The sequence below is a fragment of the Rhinolophus sinicus genome, linkage group LG01 (genome assembly GCF_036562045.2).
Source record: "Rhinolophus sinicus isolate RSC01 linkage group LG01, ASM3656204v1, whole genome shotgun sequence".
NCBI classification, from domain to species: Eukaryota; Metazoa; Chordata; class Mammalia; order Chiroptera; family Rhinolophidae; genus Rhinolophus; species Rhinolophus sinicus.
Window position 1 is genome coordinate 53650121 of NC_133751.1, and position 21173 is coordinate 53671293.

Below are 21173 nucleotides of genomic sequence, written 5' to 3' on the forward strand. Positions count from 1 at the left end.
TTTGAGTATATCTTGATTTTGTTAAAATTAGAAATTTTGTTTGCAAGGGGTAATATTTTCATCTCTAAAATGAGTAGAAAATCTAAGAAGATAATTTTGTAATGAAAAATTAGGGTGGAGCTAATTGTTTGCTCAGACATTTCGTATTTATTACATTTTTCTTTTGCTTTTATTTTCCATTTCAAAACAAAGAGAAAAGGAGCTCAAGATAATGATTTTATATGTATTTTAATAGCATTCATTTTGCTTCAATCAAAGATGTTCCAGGTTAGGAAATTTTTAATGTACTAAAGAGACTTGCTTTTAAAAACCTAGGTAGAAAAAAAAAATTTTTTCAATATAAAAAACTATGTAGGAAAGAAAGTTTTTAATCTTATCTTTATTTCTATTGAAATTGGAGCCAAAGAAATATCCTAAATAAGTCAAATTCTATATTCTTTAAATCTGAAGTATCCTCTGTTTTCCTTCTTATAAAACTCAAATATGCAACTATGATATTAATAACAGCTTAGAGTAGACTTATATCATGTCTGTTCTTCAGTATTTGGAGTGCTTTTGCTGTTAGATGATTGAATTCAGAGTTAATCTGAAACATACATTTGAGTTCTCTTTAAGAACAAATTTAAAACTTTGTTTCAGGTTTTGTTCTATGGAAGTAGTGAACACTCAGTAAATTCAGTTCTAGAAATGCAAACAATTGCTCCTTCAAATTACAATAATAGATTCTATAGATTTAGAAATATGATTATTTGTTTCTGAGTTATCCTTCTAGAAATTAATTAATTTTAACAATGATTTGTGATGGTTTTAATAAGCTATAGAATTGATAATATTATATTTAATGGTCTCCTCAAAAACATCAGACACATTTTGTGTTTTCTCTTTACTTTGGTATATCCTTCAGCAATCATAGAACTTTTCTAAGGAGAGCTTCCCGTAGATAAGAATTCACGTCTCCTCTTTGTAAGTAAATTGCACTATGGCTTCATTCAATAAGTTATTTAAGGTATTTAAGGTTGGCATTTGCTTTCTCTCCCTTATTTAATAGGGTTTTGAGTTGATTCTTCTACCATATAATGAATCATGGGCAGTAGAGAAGCTGATATGTTTAGTAGAGTAGGTTTGGGGACCTCAGGGCTGTAACTTTAACTTCTTGTTCAAATACGTTCAATGATTTAAATATCTGTATAATAAAATTAGATTAATTGAGCATGTCTTAAAGGAATAGAATTCAAAGTAAGCAATCCCAAAATATTGCCCCAACTCTGTCAGTACATAGTTGTGCCACTTCAGGCAGGGCTTAAATACATGGTAGGGCTAAATAATATTCTATTATTGAAAGAGAAAAAAGAACTAGAAATGCCGAGATACTGCATGTCTGAATGACCTGGGGAAGCTCCTATATCAGCAGTTTTCCCTGTATTAGAGAATGAACACCCAGTATAAGAAAATCTTGGGGTTAATCTTTAGACATCATCTAATTTAACCTCCATGCCAATATTTCATCTTCTGTGATCCCTACCCACCAGACCACTTTTGCTTAGATTCAGTGGTGCCATTGGAGTAACACAGGCTTTGGAGTCAGGAAACCAGTCTTCTCATCTCAGTCCTGACTTGAGCAGCTTTCACTCAACCTCCTGGGCATGACTTCTCCCCTCAGTAACACTGGAGTAAGTGGGAATACAAAAAGTGAGCACAGCTTCTCTCCTAGCCCTAGACACATCTCTAGCCAGGTCACCTCCCTTGTTTCCGAAGATCTCTCTGATCAGAGGTATTTTAATTGAGTTCACCTCTCCTCTAACCCATTCTCAGGGTACCTCTCTGCAGCAGTGGAGAGCACCGCCTGCCAGGAATTGCCTGGTGCCTTGGGTGGTTTGAGCGAGCTGTTGCCCAGCCTTGCCCCTTCTCCCTTATTGATGCCCCATCAGCTCAGACCTCAGCACCAAGCACCTGCTCCCTCCAGGAACAGCTCCTCTGTCATGCCTCCCCCTCTTCATCCATTTTATATCTCCCCTTCATCTCCTCTCCCTTGGGCAAGTGAATTGTCTCTGAGCCTCACTCTCTTCATCTATCGAGGGTTTCAATTTGATGATTTCTAATGAGCATCCCTTTCCTTTCTAAGATTCTATATTCCTATGACACATAAGTCTCTAAACATGTGAAAAAAATTAATTTTTAAAATATCATCCAGCCCACCACCAGCAACTTAGCTGCTAACCCACAAAGTCATAGCTGTGGTCCCCTGTGGACCTCTCCATGGGCATCCCTGTGGCCCCACGGTGACGGTCACATTTCCCTCAAGCTCTGAGCTCTCCATCCACACCAGGACTCCAAAAGGGTTGAAAGTGATGTCCTCTCTCCGTCTGCCTTCTTCACAGCCCATCCCCTTCCAGCTGCTCCCTTGCTTGAGTAAAGTCTAGTTCCTGTAACAAAGTCCTTAATTCCCATAAAACCTGTGGTGGCTCTGCTTCCATGACACAAATCTGACTATGCTATATTGTCAATATTACAAAAACTATGTGAAAATTCTGATTCCAACAACATAATCCATGACTTTTAAAAAATTGAAGTCAATAAAGGTAGCTTATGAACTATAAAATAAAACATACGTTTTACATATAATTATAATAAAATGCAACTAAAAATTCACTCTTGTTAATATAATTAGAGCTTGAAGAATAATTATGTTTTGAGTATAACTGAGATTTCTTCCCTTATTTTCTTCCCTTGTTTTCTTCCCATTAAGATATTCTCTATAGTTGTATGCTAATATATTCATAGAAATATTATGGTTGAAATTAATGATAATGTGTAATATACTTAACACCAAGTGTTAGAGTGATTGACACTTGTAACTCTTTTTGGTGGAATTTCCTTCCCCCACTCAATATTACTTTATTATATTTTATTGTGTATCACTATCATAATTCTAGATTTTAAGGACTAATTTTGTTCTTAAAATGAATGAGGATAAAAACAAGGTTTTGCTTTTTTTCCGTAACAATAAAAAAGTAGAAACGTTTTGAAAAGTTGTCATATTTAAAAGGCAATATCAGGATGATAGCTATTATTTATGGAATAACTACTTTGTGCCAATAGCTTTACCTGTATTATTTCTAATCCTTGTAATAGACCTATAGACTGTCTTTGCCACATTTTCCTGATAAAGATATTAAACCAAAGAAGCTAAGAACATGCCTAGTCAAGGGTCATACTAGGTCTCCATAACTTAAGGGCCAATCAACCTCTTTCTACTAACTTACTTTGTTGTATTAGAAAGTATCGACACATTACCAGGAGTTAGGAGACCAGGATTTTAAAGTAACCCAGGTTGTGTCAGTTCATCTATTAAAAAAAATTGAATTACATTTTCTATATAGATCTAATGTGACTATTATGAGGATGGAAGGAGGTAAATGGATTTCAGAATACTAAAGTACTTGTAAATGTTAAAAAAAAAAACACGTTATTTACAAAAATTGTATTTAAAGGAAATGGAAGCATTTTAGAAGAGTCTGATATTGCAGGAGGACATCCCTGGCAGAGAGATGGTGGAGGGGGTTCCAGGCTGAGCAACTGGAGGACAGGGAGAGTGTCTATTCACTTTTACGTCCTTGGTAGCTGATATACAGTGTATACCTAATAAATGTGTCCTGTTGTTAATATAAAATTTATATTTTGGTCCTTCATTTGCAGTTTAGAAAATATTGTTTCATTGATTAGATTGGCTATTTGAGTATAATTAAAATGTAAAATGATATTTTATTTAATATTATATATAAGAACAAAGTGGGATAAAGGATGAAGGAGGTGGTGATATTCCATATTATGTATGCTGAGGCTTTTATATGTATATATATATATATATATATATACACATATATATGTATACATATACATATATATGTGTATATATATAATATGCCTTATTTAACTGCATTTATCCAACTTTACCCTTTGAAAACTGCCTTATAACACATAAAAATTTCTTGTGTATCAAATGACCAAGTGGCATGTCATGTGCAAGTCTGCAATAGTTTTAAAGATACATGATTAGAATTAAACAACTAATACCCTTAACAGAGTTGTATCCAATCATACACAAAGTTCTCTTCTATTTCTAGGCGACACAGTTTTATATCAAGAAACTTGTAATAATTCAAGGATCTAAGCACAAATTAATGTTTGATAAGGAGAAATCTTGAACTCTACTGAGACAATTATTCAGGAATATTGATGCATGTCCCTTTCATTAGAATGAGAATTTGTGATGTGAAACATTAATAGACATACTGGGATTCTGGCATGAACTTTATCACATATTACTGTAGGTATAATACTTGGGCAAATCTCTCTCCTTGTTTAAGACTGGTTTTCATGCCAATAAAAGTGGAATGTTAATATCTGACCTGTATTCGTGTTTACGACCACATCAGGCTGCTTCATGTATTCATTCAACACAAAATGTGGACTCCATACAAGACATTCTGTTGGGTGCTCAGATACAATGGCGAACATGACATAGTTCCTATCCTCAAGGAGACTACACTGACAACTAAATACTTTCTTAAACGTACATACCTTGGCTTTTTAATAATGGGATCTTCCTTTAAAGTGTCATTGTAGGTTACGTCCTTCTTAAATTTTTGCAAGGAAGATGCCAGCAGTATGATTGAAAATTCCAAATAGAATAAAAATAGAGATATTTAACAACAAGATTTTATAATTTTGGAAGGCAATCGTGTCTGGGAAAAGAATGAAAATGGTGCCAAATAGGATAAAATCAGTTAACACATGTATACTAGTAAATTATCATTTTTCCTGATTTGTAGCATTCAGGGAAAGTCATTTTCAAATGCAGGTGTCTTCCACATTAAGAACACCTCATCCATAAATACTTCACTTTATAAGCAATTTGTTTTGGAGATGGAAAAATGTTTTATACTTCCACAAATAGGTTATACTTGAAGGAATATGAAACTGAGTGTCTGAAAATGTTAAGTTGTTGTTCTGGCTTTTCTTCTAACTGGTTTAGTGACTTTGGAAAATTTACTGCTGCTGATTGAAGAGCAGTGAGAAATGGGAAAGAACACATTCCTGATACTTTAATTAAAAAAAGAACACGGGAAACATTAAATTCGTCTGTCTCAATTTGCACCTTCCTTTCAGGACCATACCCAAAACTTAAAGCAAAATGCCCATCACACAATTTACTGAAAGTAACAAATTTCGCAAAGAGAATTTTAAACAAATGGCGACACACCATTAGTATAGCTCACATGTAGTTGTAATTCAATTGTTCTCGGATGAAATCCTCAGTGATTTTAAATTTCTTATTTGAGTTAATAAGGATTGGAAACGAATTCCCTACTTCTAAAGTTCTGAGTGCTATAGCCTCACTCAGTTCCTTTGTTTGTGGAGCCGATTTCACCAAAGCTGTGGAATCACAACATCAATAAAGAAGAAAGCGCAAAATCCTTGCCTCTGCTTTCCAGCCGCAAGTGTCTCAAGTACCTGGTTGCTTCATTCATCAAAGAAAATGAGAAAAACTTTAAATACCCCGTTTAAATGTCATTCATTGAACTATAATATCAAGATTATAATGTCAAACTGTAAGGTATCCTCTCAGTTTTTTAACATAAGTTTTGCAAATTGTCTCTATAAGTGGCCTGAAATTCCCAAGGTGGTTGTTGAGTATAAGCTTTATTTGTCCTGGAAGGACTTAGCTTCAGAGACTTGCCTTCAGCTCAGTAATAATTACTTTTATACTATGTCATTAATCTTTCTACGTTACTTTATAGTTTACAAAATGTTTTCATGCGCAATTTAGAGTTCCCACTGAAAAATTTTTACCTATGATATAATAATAAGAAAAATGATACAATGTTTTTATACAGATGAGTGTATATCTTTATACATTGTTAGTAAATAACATGAAATATAAAAGTAAATACTTTTATTGCTCTTAGTTAACAAACCTAGGCCAAATCCATAATGATTTGTACTATTGGTAAATTAATCACATAATTTTAAATGAACTAAAGTTAATTATTAAAATTTTGTGAATTCATAACGTGAGTTTTATTCGACAATTTTGACAGTTTGTGCATCTCATTCAAGGTCACCAGGCCAATAAATAGTATAGCAAGGACACTTATCCCTATGCTTCTGCTCAATTCTTAGTTTTTCCTCACCATCACAGAAATAATCTTCTTATGCTGAATACCTATTCATTGACAGAACAACTTTCATTTTTAAGTATTTATTAGTTCATCTAAAGAAGATTTTTGTAGCAACATTATGTGTAAATTATATGTATATATGTGAATGTATGTGATATTTGGTGGTAGTTTCAGATATCTTAAAATTCCTATTACCAAAAATTCCTATTTTTGTATCCACTAATTTTTTTTTGTATCTACTAATACTAACATTTGTGATTTATTTAAATAATTATTTTACCTTGTGAAAATGTTTAAATGATGATTTTTACCTTGACAGACAAATTGTTAACTCTAAATGCAGGGAAATAGGAACTCAATCAAATCTTTAAAATTTTCCATATTAATTATGTAATTTAAAAAATTTTTTACCTGGTAATACGTTAAATATTGTACCATCCTTTCTTTCTCTGAGAGTTATAACTGCCTGCTATGACATTGGAATTTCAGCTCCAACAAATTTTGTTTTGAAAGTATGGGGGAATTGAGGAAAGTGACTTAAACAAGATGAGAAAAAAATTGAAAATAAATAGATGTGCCATATTTCATCCATTCTGATGCACATTTAACATTTCTGAAATTAGAATGAGTCTTACACTTAATAGCATGTCATAATTTAATTGGTAGTGCTTTTTCTTTCTTAAAATACATTTACAAAATGGGATCTCTTACCCGAAATGATATCTTACAATTAAAAATTTGGGGTCCCCTCCTTTCAGCTAGAAAATTCAAGATGAGCACATTTATGTCAAAACCTAGATTCAATCTTACACGTAGACTCCAATGATTTTGAGGGACAGCAAAAAGGTTTTCCTACCTAAATATTCACCAGTTATTGTCATCTCCTACGGTGTCTGCACTTCCAACAGAAAAGAACCATCTTCACCAATAGACTTTTTAAAAGCTAGAAGCAGCTTTAGAGATCAGTTGGACCCGCCCCATTTTATTCTGTCTACAGAGGGAAGTTTTGCCTAAGGTCCGACAGTAAAATAGCCACGGAACCAAGGTAGAAACTTAGTCTCACATTTTCTATATCAGGTCTCTTTCTATTACAGTGAGCCACACAGAGAGCATTGATTCTCTTTTAGGCCCTCTTGTAAAATAAAATTAAAAAAATTATAGTTACTCTGTTAGTTACTGTTTCTAATGCTTTTCTCTATTATGAAAAGGGCCTTGGTTGACTATAACTTATGGGGCAGGGTAAAGGGTATGCTGAAGAACTTACTCTGTTTTATAGATTTACTGAGAAGCCAAGCTGCCTCACCTCTTGCCTAGAAGACATCGTTTTCAGAGAGAGAAGATCCTGGGCAGGTGCACACGGTCGTTTCATAGTGTCCGAACGAGGGGTCCTTTACAACACAATGTGCTATACCATGTGCTAATATATCTCACTTAAATGTCTGCTCTGTCAAAGTGTGAAGAGAGGATTAAAAAAAAAAAAAAAGAACTACTTTTTAAGTCCTTTAGCTTTAATGAATCCCTCTATTTTTTTTATTTTTATTGTAAATAGGGGTAGGTAGAGTCTATTTTGAATTGTTTCCAGTTAAAAAATTAGAGTAAATAAATATTCCCAGAAGTTGTCAATATTCACCTCAAACTCAGTCTTCTTATGAGTGTCTAATGGTTAAATCTAGTACCCATAAGTCAGATATTGTTCAAGAGGCATTTCCTTAATCATCTGAGTACTTTGTTTTTCTTCAATACCAGTCCTCAAAGGCAGATGGTTTAAAAGTTGAACTAGTTATAAAGTACATTAGATCAAATACTAACTAATATTGCTTCTCTTTTTTAGCTTAATCCTCTCTTACTCTAACACTTCCCCTTATTCTTTTTTATTTTTTTTCCAGATCAGTGATTCTCAATCTTTTTCCCAACCTACTTAATGGATTTTTTTCACAGTAACAATGCCTCATTGCAGCACTGATTCTCAAATAATGCAATCATCTTTCTTCATTTTAACAGACTTGTTATTTAATTCTGGTTTAAATATAGTGAAATCACTTACTTTACTATAGGACTTTCAGAGCCTTTATTATGTCAATATGCACTGTCACTGTTCTAAAGGAATATATAATATATGTTGTTTCCTCAACTTAAATGACAAAACTTCACACCTCCCCACCTTGCTCCCTCTACTACCACTCCAGCCACAGAATGGAGGATCCATTCCAGATATAATGAGTTCTTCAATATGAAGTCTTTTATACAAAGGTTAGGATGTTACACAATATAAGATGTTTATTTATTCAATAGTATTACTTAAAAAGTGAAAGTGCATGTACGTAGTAGACCAACTGGCCAAAAATGAAATACATACCAACTCTTTTAAGGCAGGTCTCATGCCCACTGTCTCCTTTAAAGTTCCTCACTCCCCAAAGGAATATTATTCAAAAAATTACTCAATAAAAATTACTGGTGGTCTGAAAAAATTGCAAACACATCCACTTTGTTGTATTCACACAATGAACATCCTTTGAGTGTTCTTTCTGTGATCTGGAGTGTACATAGGGCTGAGCAGATTTTTAAATCATGGGCTATATTTATCCACTATCAACAAAATAGGGAAATGGAGCTGAACCTAGTCTTTTCCTTCCCTCCCCTATAATTTCCTCTGTTTCTAATTTTGTAGCAATCAGCTTCAACTAGTTAATCAAATGTCTTTTGTGTGGCAGGTGCCAGGGTGTTTGTTTTCATTAGTGTACCAAATGCCATATTTAGGAACTTGGCCTTTGGTTAACTCACTACAAGCATGGCTTTAAACCATTAAATGTGTGTATTTAAACTCAGCATTTATTTTTACATCTCCCTATCCAAATAATCAGGATGTGGTTATCTGTAAGATGATACATTATGACTTTTTTCCTACATACACCCAAGCATAAAAATATAGGCTTCAGACATAATCATCAATATTATAAACACCCATCATCCTGTGCCATTCATAAGATCGGCAGAGATGAAGAGAAACCTGGTTAGTAAAATGTGCATAAAAATAGTTAAAGGAAATCCACATGGAAAGACTTATAAAATTGGGCAATTTCATACTTTGTAAACTGTTTTTAATGTGATAAAAAATGAGGAAGAAAAACATCACAATTGTAGTTTACCTTTGAATGGGAGAGCTATTTTTTTTAAAGAGAGATATGCCAGCAATATGAGATAATTTTTAAAATACAGTTATGACTTTAATATAGCTTCCTTTTTGTTAAGGAAAGTGAAAGAGGCATCAGCAAAATCAGAAAGAAAAAATATGATTCAGTGGCTGACGTTCTAAAGGAATAGGCAATACAGTTTTGGGTTCGTCTTTTTACCATATAATGTTGCATTGCTTTTTGTTATTTTTCTCCTGTCTCAATTTAGAGATACAATCATGACTTATTGGGTGTGGTTTTTTTTTATATTTACCAAAACACTGAGCTCAAATATGAATTTGTCAGGATTAGAACACAGAAAGGATGAAATACAGAAAGGACGCCCTCTTCCAGAAAGGATGAAATACAGAGAAGCAGCTAGTGACTGACATTACGTGACAAAATTCCAAAATAGATCAAGTGCGGGCATCATGAAGAACTAATTGAGACTACATTATATGCAAATTAAGATTATATTTCACAAGTAAATGTAATAGACAATGGTAAAATATTCTGTTTCCATTGTAAGTCTTAATATACATGGCTAATACAGATGCTGCTCTGTTTATAGTTATATATTTGTCTATATTGTAGCACTGAAATATTTAGTACTGAAATCTACACTGAGGTTTCACAGTAACAATAGTTTTAGAAAGTGTCATAAAGAAAATCTTGGATCACACCAAAGAGAATGTAGTTACTAATGAAATATTTAGTAATACCTTTTATATGTTCTTTTCACTTACACATTATAAACACTATATGAGATTAAGAAAAAAAAGTTATACATGAATCAGTTATACTATCTCAAAGCTCCTCTAAAGTAAGAATTACTCCTCACTTCACAAATATGGAAAATAAAGCTCAAGTAAGTTGAATGATACAAACCCAAGGTCACACTAATACTAAAGCAAAAACAAGACACAAATCCGATTCTTCAGATCCATCCTAGCATCCCTTTCTTTTTGTTCCCAGCAGGTTTCTAAATGATTTGTTAAAAAGGAAAGAGAAGTTTACTGAGATTTCTCATTCGTAAAAGATAGCCCATATTATGCAGAAGGCAAAGGCAAGCCCATTCTGTTGTAACTCACAGCCTGTGACAGTCTCTCTGTCGGACAGGGCTTCCCCCTTACGAGAGGCTGCACTGGCAGCCAGCAGGCCTGATATAGACCATACATAAGCTTTAATTGGATGGATATTGGTTTGTAATATTTTTTAAATGTGTAAATGACATCTTTGTAGTTATCACAAATGTTAATATTTTGACATATTTCCTTATAATATATATATAGATAAAAATTCAGTCCCTTATGTTTCCTCATATTCTTATTTACTTCCCACTCTCCCCAGAGGCAATCACAGTCATAAATCTAGTTCCATTCATGTATATGTATAGATTTCAAAATATTTCCAATTTAGATAAATGGTAGCACATCATATGTATTTTTCTAGAAATTCTAATTTCCCTCAAAACTGTCTTTTTCAAATCTATGCATGTAAATCCACATAACACTTAGGTCATTTATTTTAAGAGTAGATCCATATATATTTAAGTCATTTGTTTTAAGTCCATGGCATGACTATACCTTAATCAATAAATCCATTTCTCTTGAGTAGGGTACTTGGGTTGATTCCAGTTTTTTACTATTATAAATAATGAGGCTATGAACTTACAGATACATATATCCTTATATACTTGGGCCCATTTTTACTTGTGTGTCTATTTTTAGAATTTTATGTGTCAGAGTTATTTAAATTTTCCCAATGCTAATCTTTCTTTTCTATGTGTCTGTTGTAAGTATAGTCCATTTTGCAGTTTGTCTTCTATTTTGTTTACTGTAGCTTATCATACAGAACTTTTCAATTTTGATATAATGAAATTTGACAATATTTTCTACAAGGGATATACCTTTTGAATCTTGCTTAAGAAATCCTTACATATCACAAATCATAAAGATATTTTCCTATTGGGTCTGTGGTATTTTCGATATTTTGAATTTAAATCCTTTTAGACATAGCACATTCTCTCTGGTTCACCACAGACCTCACCAGGCCTTATTCTGTCATACCTGACCAATTTTATTCATTTCCCCTTAAGTATGTGAGTCTGTAATCCCTAAATTAGACAGTCAAACAATAAACTCAAATTTTTCTCAGACTTGGGTTACTTTGAATGAAATTATGATGATAGCTGTATAACACCAATCTATTTTTCCATGGAAATGAAGCCTTGATAGAATTCATTCTGGGAGATTGACAGATTGTATAAACTAGTAGTTAAGTTTTGAAAAAGTGCATTGCAGCATATAGAAGCTGAATAATATGGTTTATCATTGGCATATAACAAGCTGTATTGGAGTTTTGTTTTCTATCTTTATATGCCAAACTAATAAATATTAACCATGATGTATATGCCCATTAGATGCTGGACTGGAGATTGGCAAGTGCACATTTGATCCTGGCTGTGACATTGATGTTGTGGAGCTCAGGCAAAGTGCTCTCAGTGGATGCAGCAACAGAGGTAATGGAAACCCACGTAAAGGACCCTATATGCTATGTATGAACATAAGTCATTTCTACTAATGTCAGAAGCAGGTGCTGCTACAAATAGGGAGATGGCTTGATAATACAAAATCAAGGAAGTCAGCTTTGTCTTTTTTTTCTGTCATGTCCTCACTGTGGAATGAGAGAAAAACAGGAATTTAAAAAAAAAAAAAAAATGGAAACCTGGAAGTGAAAACAAAGATATGCATTCCTTAAACAAAAATTAAAAAATCATAAGAAAGAATTTATTTTTATTTCCGCCAAATTTATAATTAAATCAACTACATAAAGTTAAAGTGTTTCATGTGAAATTTGAAATTATTTACATGTCAAAATTTGAGTAGTTTTGGCCAAAATTCTTGTTACTGCACAAATGTTTTCCTCCTGCCATGACTAAAGTACAAAGGAAAAGAAATGTGAAGACATCTTCACAGAAAGACAAACTAATTTGGTTTATTTGATCTTCTTAGAAATACATATTCTTGTACTTCTTAAATAACATAAAGTGAGAGTTTGAAATGCATTTACCAAAGAACAAGTTTTGTATGAGTTCTATAATGTTTTTTGAGATTTACTAATATTTTTAAAGAGAAACAAAACTCTGTTTTGTACAAATGACATTTTTTGGAGGACGTTCTGAAAGATAATAAAAGATCTATCTTTGCCCTTTGAATGTTTGTCTCCTGCACTTTAGAGTTTCTTTTCATGATTATAGCATTCTTCCCTTCTCCAGTTTCTGTTGTCAGTCTTATCTAAGGAAGTGATAGAAATTGAGGTTTTAAGAGGAGTTTGGAACCGTATTGTGGAATTTGCACTGTAAGTAACAAAGAGCTGTAAGAGAATCTTAATTTTCTTTTTATATGAAAGTGGTGTTGAGGGATAATTTGTGGCAATATTCAGGTTACGATAGAAAAGAGAGGGATAGAAAAGCTAGAAAAACAAGTTATTAGGTGATTAAGAGTGTACCCTAAGCAGTGAAGAAGACCTGATAAAAGTCACTACTGATGGGAATCAGAAAGAGAAGAAACAAGAGAGATTTCCCAGGAAGAACTGACCAGATTTATTGCAGATTTGATTGGTTTGGAAAACAGGGGCCTCGGTAGCTTTGAGTCTATGTGTCAGATTGTAAGTATTTCAAAAGAGAGTTGCTGGAGTCAATGCTGAAAAGGCTTGGAAATCACTACTCTTTTGTTTTATTGGAGAAAATAAGAAAATGGAAAAAATAATTCAAGAAGAAAGGCAGGAAGTAAAGAAAAAGAAACCAAGAACCTGGCATGTGGAGAATTTAATTAAAGGGGAAAAGCAAAGAGATCCCTGGAGCTAAGTTTCTTCCCATAGGGGATATTCTCGGGTTCTTTCTGGCCTTCCTGGCCTGCACTTCCTGGCCTGCACAATAACTCAAAGTTGTTAGTAGGAGCATTTAAAAAAATACTGTGATTGGGTCTAGGAAACGAAAAGACAAACTTCACAAACTGGACACCCACACTTTTGCGATGTAGACAAAGTGGTAATATGTATAACAGACAAATAAACAGGTAAGAAATTTTACATTGGACAATAAAGTCATTGGTATAGCTCTGATTCATTGCAGACACTTGGTAATTCCTGTTAATAAATCACAAATGGAGATGGTAAGCTCCCTGAGGGCAAAGACTGGATTTTGTTCATTTTTCTATCCCTTAGGCCTAATGCAGAACCTGGTACATAGTGGACGCTTAGTGGCTTCAATCAATAAGGAATGAATAAGTGGTGAAAAAAAATCATGAAGTTTAGTTTAATTCAAAATTAATTCAATAAATATTTATCACACATTTATTGAGTACCAACTCTAAGCAAAATACTGGGATAGGCACTGAATAGAGCAAATAAAAGACTACTTAGACATAGTCATTGCTTTCAAGTTACTGACAAAATAATATATATTTTACAGTACAAATATATTGTAACCATTCTAATACAAAGGAACATATAGCAGTGATTAAAGACATACAGCTAAAGTGCTATGGCAATGATAAGGAAAGATGCAAACTGGAAAAGAATCTGAAAGAATGACCAGTTAATGTACTAAATTTTAGAGGCAGTCTTGGAATTTTGGTAAATGTGTGTTTGTGTTTGGCTTGGTTTTCCTTTAATTTCCTGTGGGTATACCTACCTCTATGTGTTTTTGTCCCCACAGTCTTTCTCTCTGAATGGTAACTCCACAAGAGATCAAGTTTCCTGACAGGCATGTCAGCTAAGGATAGCAAAAGCCAAGGGCAGATGATTGCACGTACTTGAGGTTTCTTTTTCTTAATGAATGGAATCACCTTGCTTGCCCAATAGGTTTTTGATTCTGGAGTCAGAGATGTGCAGTCACCACCCACAGCCAGGGAAGAAAAATCAGCTACTGATCTGGCAGCAAAACTCATGCTTCTCGACGAACTTGTATCTCTGGAGAATGATGTGATTGAAACAAAGAAGAAAAGGAGCTTCTCTGGTTTTGGTTCTCCCCTGGACAGACTCTCCGCTGGCTCCGTAGATCACAAAGGTAAACAGAGGTAAGTGAGCATTTGGAGAAGAAATATTTTCATTTTCTAATTCTTCCATTTGGGGTTCAGAAACAGAGAATTCCACATAAAAATTTTAAAAACAACAACCTTGTATGTAAGCAGATCTGATAGTGTGTTAGCTAACTTGTGAGTTTAATAGATTGGTTTTGGATATAACTGTTTAGGGAGCAAAATGATTGCTAGAGTATGCATGAACTCATACTTTTGTCATAATGTTTCCTGAGAAAGATTCTGTTGCATACATATATAAAATACTTACTGTAAGACATTACATCATTTAGGAAGTGAGCTATGGGATACACGTTCTGGTGAATTGAGTTTTCTGTTTATTAGAAGCAACAGGAACACCATTTTTCATTTACCCATGATACAAAACTTTCCAATTATGTGAATGATTCAATTTTCCTATACCAAGACGTAGTGCTTTCTTAGAACTTGGAGTCAGAACAAGTGTGTTTAAGTCAAAGTTCTGATGCTTTCTAGTCATGTAACTTGTACAGAATCTTACCCTCTGTGATCTTTAACGTATTTATCTGTAAAATGGGGAAAATTCCCTACCTTCACAAAAAATCAAATGAGAACTTTATAAATTGCTAATTATAATAATAGAATTAAAGTAAATGTCCTTTTAGTCATTGATAGTACTTTGAAACACTCATTCCAAACACTTCATTTTTCTACCCCCTCCATATCTGTTCCTCACGCTATAAATTTCATATTAGCAATGGCACAAGAGGCCATTCAATTACCAAAGTCTAGAATTTGGGGAATTTACTAAGATTCCTTTTGCTCAATAGGATTTCTTCTGCTCACTATGAATATTCTATTTTTCACTAAATTCTCTAAATTCTATTTGTTTTATATGTTAAATATTTCCAGAATATCCTTTCCTCTTAAGGCTTTCTTAATTCTGGCCTAAATTATCTTTTCCACATTTTTTATTTCTCTTGTCTTTCCTCATCTCCACTTCCACCACTATCACCATCCCTTTATCATGAATATATCCTTTATTCTTCTACCACAGAGATCATCTAACACAAAAATCTTTCTGTGAAAATTTCCCATTGCTTACAAAGTAAAAGCAAACTTCTTAATGAAACCCTATGAAGGACTTCATAATCTGGCACCCCATTTCTTTGTTCATTCATCTCCACATCCTTTGTTTCAGTCTTGGCCTGGTTATCTGGAGTTCTAGGATTTATGCTTGCGCATGACTTTGTATGCTCAGTGAGTCTCAGCATACAAGATGCAATTTGCTAGACTTCTGTTCTGAATGATTCTCAAAGCGACACTAGAAAATGAAATCATCACTTTGCGACTATAATTTAGTCTACTTAAAAAATAATCTCACACCTGTATTTTGAAATCCAGACCCTATTTTAAGTAAAGAAATACAAATTAGTTGCATTTATGTTCTAGGCACTGTATTGGACTGTGGTGAAAGAAAAGGAGGAAACTATAGTCTCTGTCCCTCAAAGAAACCACATCTAATAAGAAACATAGAAATATTTATAATAAAGTATAACATAATTTGAGTTATAACATAAGATGAGTTATGTTTAAAGAGCAATTATAAAGAAAGCCATAGAAATCTAAGGGATAAGTGGAGAAAATATTGTATCTTTTAATAAATATTATTTCTTTGAATTCTGGTTCTTGCAACTACTAAATAATTTGAAAATCAATATGTAAATGTTACATATAAATATATGTGAATTCATAATAGCATAGAAGCATATATGCCAAATACGTATTGCATAAATATAACATGTCTTAACCAGTGGGTTTTTTCCAGGAAAGTGTAATTCAATATAAGAAATTCCTTCAATATGATCTATCATAGTAATAGAGTAAAGAGAAAAAGCATGTGATCATATCCAAAGATGGCAGAAAAGGTATTTGACAGAGTCTAACATTTAGTCATATTTTTTAAAAAGTGAACAAAATAAGAATTGACAGATACTTTCTTGACATGCTGTGTGTGTGTGTGTGTGTGTGTGTGTGTGTGTGTGGTGTGTTTCTCAGCCCAAAAGTCACTATTTTGCTTCATAGTGAAATATACTGGAAACTTTACTAAAATGAGAAACAACAAAAACAACAAAAAACCAGAACCATATTTCCAATACAATTTAGAAATATGTCTAGACAACAGGAAACATTTAAAGGCATAAGAATTGGAAAGGAAGAAATAAAACTATGTTTATTTACAAATGACAAGTTGGAAAACCAAGATAATCAATGGAAAAACTAAGATGACAAAACTATTTGGATAAAAATATGAAAAACATAACCATGTAAAGCTAATAGCCCTTCTATATACAAACAGAAATCAGATAGAAGATAGAAGACCTCATTTGTAATCATCTAAAGATAGGAAAATGTGTAGACATAAAGCTCACAAAGACTGTTCAAAGAACATAAGAGAAAAACTATAAAAAATAATGCTAAAAAACAAAAAGTAGATTTGCACAAATGGAGTCACATACTATGATCTTGCATTAAAAGACTCAAAAGCATAAAGACATCAACTGTTCCTAAGTTAAATTACAAACAATACAATTCCAACAAAAGATACCATCAGCTTTTTTGGAGCTTACGACGTTATTGTAAAGATCTTTTGAAAGAATTGAAAACTAGCATAGCCAGGAAAATCCTGAAAAGAAGAAGAAAGAAGAGCCCTACCAAATATTTTTAAATATTTTATTTTCCCTTCTTTCAAAAGCACAATGACAGCCATCGGTGAAGAATAAAAAACAAAAACAAAAACAAAGCAACAACAACAACAACAAACAAACAGAAGTTCAAGAAATAAACTCAATTATATATGTAACTTTAAGATTTATTTTTTTTTAAGGAGCATCTCATATTAGTGAGTAAAAAGATTCAAAAAACCTTTTGAAGAAGTGATTTTGGGATGTGGAAAAAAAGATAAAATTTATCCATTCTCAAACTATACATTATGGTAAATTCAAAATGGATCAGAAATTTAAGTGAAAGACAGATGAACCCATATAGGTACAAAAGAAACATTGGTGAAATTCTTTCTGTACAGAGACAAAATAGGTAAAGTTTTCCAAAGCCTGGTGCAAATTTCAAAAAAAAATAATAAGGTGAAAAAATAAATAAATTTGATTACATGTTTTAAAGTTTCGATGGCAAAAGATACTATAAAGGAAAGTAAAAAGAAAAACAATAAATTGGAAAAATCTTTGCAACTCATATCAAAGACAAAGTGTTAATATCTTTAGTATATGAAGAACTTTTGAAAATTAAGAAAAAGAACAAAACTATAAAAAATGGAGTAAAAAATAGTTTATGGGAAAAAATTGCAAATGACTCTTAGCCATGTAAAACGATGCTAACCATTCTCATAATGAGAAAAAATGCATATTAAACTTTACTGATATGTTATTTTTTACATGTTAAGATGACAAAACTCCATAAAAAAGAAAAAAATAATTAGTGAGACTGAGAGGAAAAGGTATTCCCATGTGTTGCTGACTAGAATGAAAAATGGAACCCATGTGGAGGTGAATGTGGCAATACAATATCCAGCAATGTTACATATGTACATATAATTTAGCTCAGAATTCCTGCTTTTAAAATTCTCACTAGCAAAAGCATGGTTTAAAAAAGTGTGCATAAGGCTATTCACTTTAGAACTATTTGTAACAGCAAAATACACAAATGTTAATCAAAAGGGGTATGGTTGAATAAACAATTCCACTCACACAATAGAGTACTATTTACAGCTATAAAAAAGAATGAGGGATATCTCTATGTACTGCTACAGAGTGAGATTTATGATGTTAATTAGTGACAGAAAGACGGATAAATGTGAGTATAGTATACCACTGTTTAAAAAATGGTAATGCAAATACAAAAATGCTTGTATTTTAAAAGTAAGGAAATAAATAAATATGACATATTTCTAAGTAGTTACCTTTAATGAAAGATTAAAAACAGAGTAAAGAGATCCAAAAATAAAAACTAGACTTATTTGAATATACCTTGTATTGTCTTTGGAACCATTTAAATATTTTACAAGTGATATAACAAAAAAAGAAACATTTTATACCTATTAAAAATAATGAAACGAAATCACTTAAACATACATATTCCAGTTGATGGCATTACTGTACCACTAAGATTTACCCCAAGTGATGATATAAAATAATTTGACTGTGTATACCTAGTGAAATATATGAAAAATATAAGAAACAAATCTTAAAATTATTTTGAGAAATTATACTGTTGGTATTGCTATTCTGAGATTGTTGATCGTGTTTTGTGGAGAAAGCAAATTAAGTTTTATTTGATATTCTAGTTCTGCCATTCTTGGTGCTAATAAGAACTGAGTTTCAGAACATGGATTAAAAATGTGATAAAGTTTTAAGTTGGACATGTTAAATAAAATAAAAACTCCTGATACTTAAATATCCCATGATTTTTAAATGTCCATGTAACATTTATATTAATATGAACTCATGTTTCTGAATTACTATTAGTATGAGGTCATAATTCAGTCTGTACATTGAAAATTCTGCAAAACCATCACCTATCCAAGGGTAATTTAGTGCCCAAATTGACATCTCTAAATATCATTTCTCACTTAAAGGGACTAGAGAGTTGGGGCAGAAAATGTACAAATTGAGCTTGAGTATCCTGTCATGCCTGAGAAGAGGAAAGGTTGCTATAATTAAGGTCAGGTCAAAAGGACTCAAGAACCAGTTAGAAGAGGTTCCCACTGGCTAAAGTACAACAATCTAAGAATCAATAAGCACTTTAACTACAATTCATCAAATGTGTTTAAAACTCTGAATTTTAAGTGATGTTTTAAAGACTGATTAGTCATCTTTGGAGACTACTAGTTATCAATTCATTATTTGAAATACTTGTAAATAAACAGAACGTTAAGCCTACTTTTCTTTGGCAGACTGCACCACTAAATAACTAATAATAGATGAGGTGGTATTTTCTCTTTATAGAAATGTAACAGCTAATGCAATGAAGAAATGATAGAATTAGTTGATGAGGTAGAATTATTCAAGTGGATAAATGATAGAATTAGCATATCTTTATTTGGCAAATCCTAATGAAACGATGGACCTACACAATGATCGCCAATTACTGCCAACAACACAAGAGGAAAAACAGCATTATATGTCTCTTGAAGGAAGAACCCAACATTACCTGTAAAACAGAATTGCAAAAATAATCAACTTTTTCTCTACCTTTCCCTTCACCTCCAACTACTTCCAGAAGGTTGGAGGTATTAAGGACAGTTAACACATTTGCAGAAAAGTTTACCCACGAACTTGACAAATTGAAGAATTTCCCTAATCTAGATTCTTTATCTCACTTCATGACTGCAATTAGAAAACAGAGACTGCTTCTTTGTACTTTGTGACTTAACAAAGGTGTCATTCAATGTCAGGATTGTGTTAGTTAGGATTTATTTAGAAAGATGTATACAAATTAATAATTTTCTTATTTGTATGTAATTTCTTTATCTTTTTTTAATTTTTATTTTTTGATAGTTGACCTGTTACTCCTTTAAATTACATTCCAAGGGTTTTCCTGTGAGATTTTTTTTTTAACATTCATTTTTTTATATAGAAATTCCTATTCTTGGTCTTAAAGCAAACATTAAATTTGTATTTTGGAAAACAATGGGAATAAGTGATAGCTATTGCATAAAATATTTCTATACTTATTCTTGAATTTTAACATAAAAATAATTTTAGATTTTTTTCAAAGTATAATGGTAACTCAAACGAGACAAGATTAAATTTTTCTATCATTCGATACAAAGATGTTTCAGCATTATTTAAATATATATATAATAAAATCACAGGATTGAAATGAAAATTTTCATGTATTTAGCAGCATCTATTTTGTAAAAAGGAAGTTCATAAAAAATTATAGGAATTTTGCTTGGCAGAGCTGTACCCAAGGTTATTTGCTGCTCTTTTAACACGTTACATGAAATAATAGCTTTGATCCTTTAGTCCAGATAGCTTTAGTCTTTCCTTATTTGTTTCTGAATTTTTTACAAAACCAGGAATTATCTTGTTACCTTAACATGCATGAATGTACACAAACTCTTTCTTTGTTGCTTATAATAAATACCTGTGGTTTTCATGTACATGCCATCAAGTTTTCTCCTTCTCAGGCATGTATTTTCCATTTTCTCATACTCAGCAAGAAGTTAGAGGTCTGAGATCCAGTTTCCATATTGTAGCCCTAAAGATCTTATCCATCACTTCATTCCATGATTCATAAGCTTGTTTTGTGTCACGGGACACTTTGGCAATTGGTGAAACCTGTGGATCCCTTCTCAGAATATTATTATTATTTTTTATTGGGGAATATTGGGGAACAGTGTGTTTTTCCATGGTGTCAAGTCGTTGTTTTTCAATCTAGCTGTGGGGGGACGCAGCTCAGCTCCAAGTTCAGCCGTTGTTTTCAATCGAGTTGTGGAGGGCGCAGTTCACTGACCAATGTGGGAATCAAACTGGCAACCTTGTTGTTAAGAACTCACGCTCTAACCAACTGAGCCATCCAGCCACCCCTCAGAATATTATTTTTAAATGGATAAAATTCATGACTGTTTAAAGGTTAGCAATATATAAAAACAAAATTATCAAATTATTTAACAATTAATTTGTAATATGACAATATATATGCTCCTTTATTAATACATAAAATAAGATCTAAGAAATGGG

At 32.5% G+C, this 21173-nt stretch overlaps 1 protein-coding gene across 4 annotated transcripts in view; it reads left to right on the top strand.

Moving 5' to 3' along the window:
• Positions 1-21173, top strand: part of OSTN (osteocrin) — a 286694-nt gene that overhangs the window by 247549 nt on the left and 17972 nt on the right. For 3 of the 4 annotated variants that reach the window (XM_074329513.1, XM_074329507.1, XM_019712618.2), the window contains exons 2-3: positions 11775-11873; positions 14219-14433. In XM_074329513.1, the coding sequence (XP_074185614.1) occupies positions 11775-11873; positions 14219-14433 (314 nt within the window). Of the gene's footprint in view, positions 1-904; positions 964-11774; positions 11874-14218; positions 14434-21173 lie in introns of all 4 variants that reach the window. The other variant, XM_074329514.1, reaches the window with a different exon arrangement.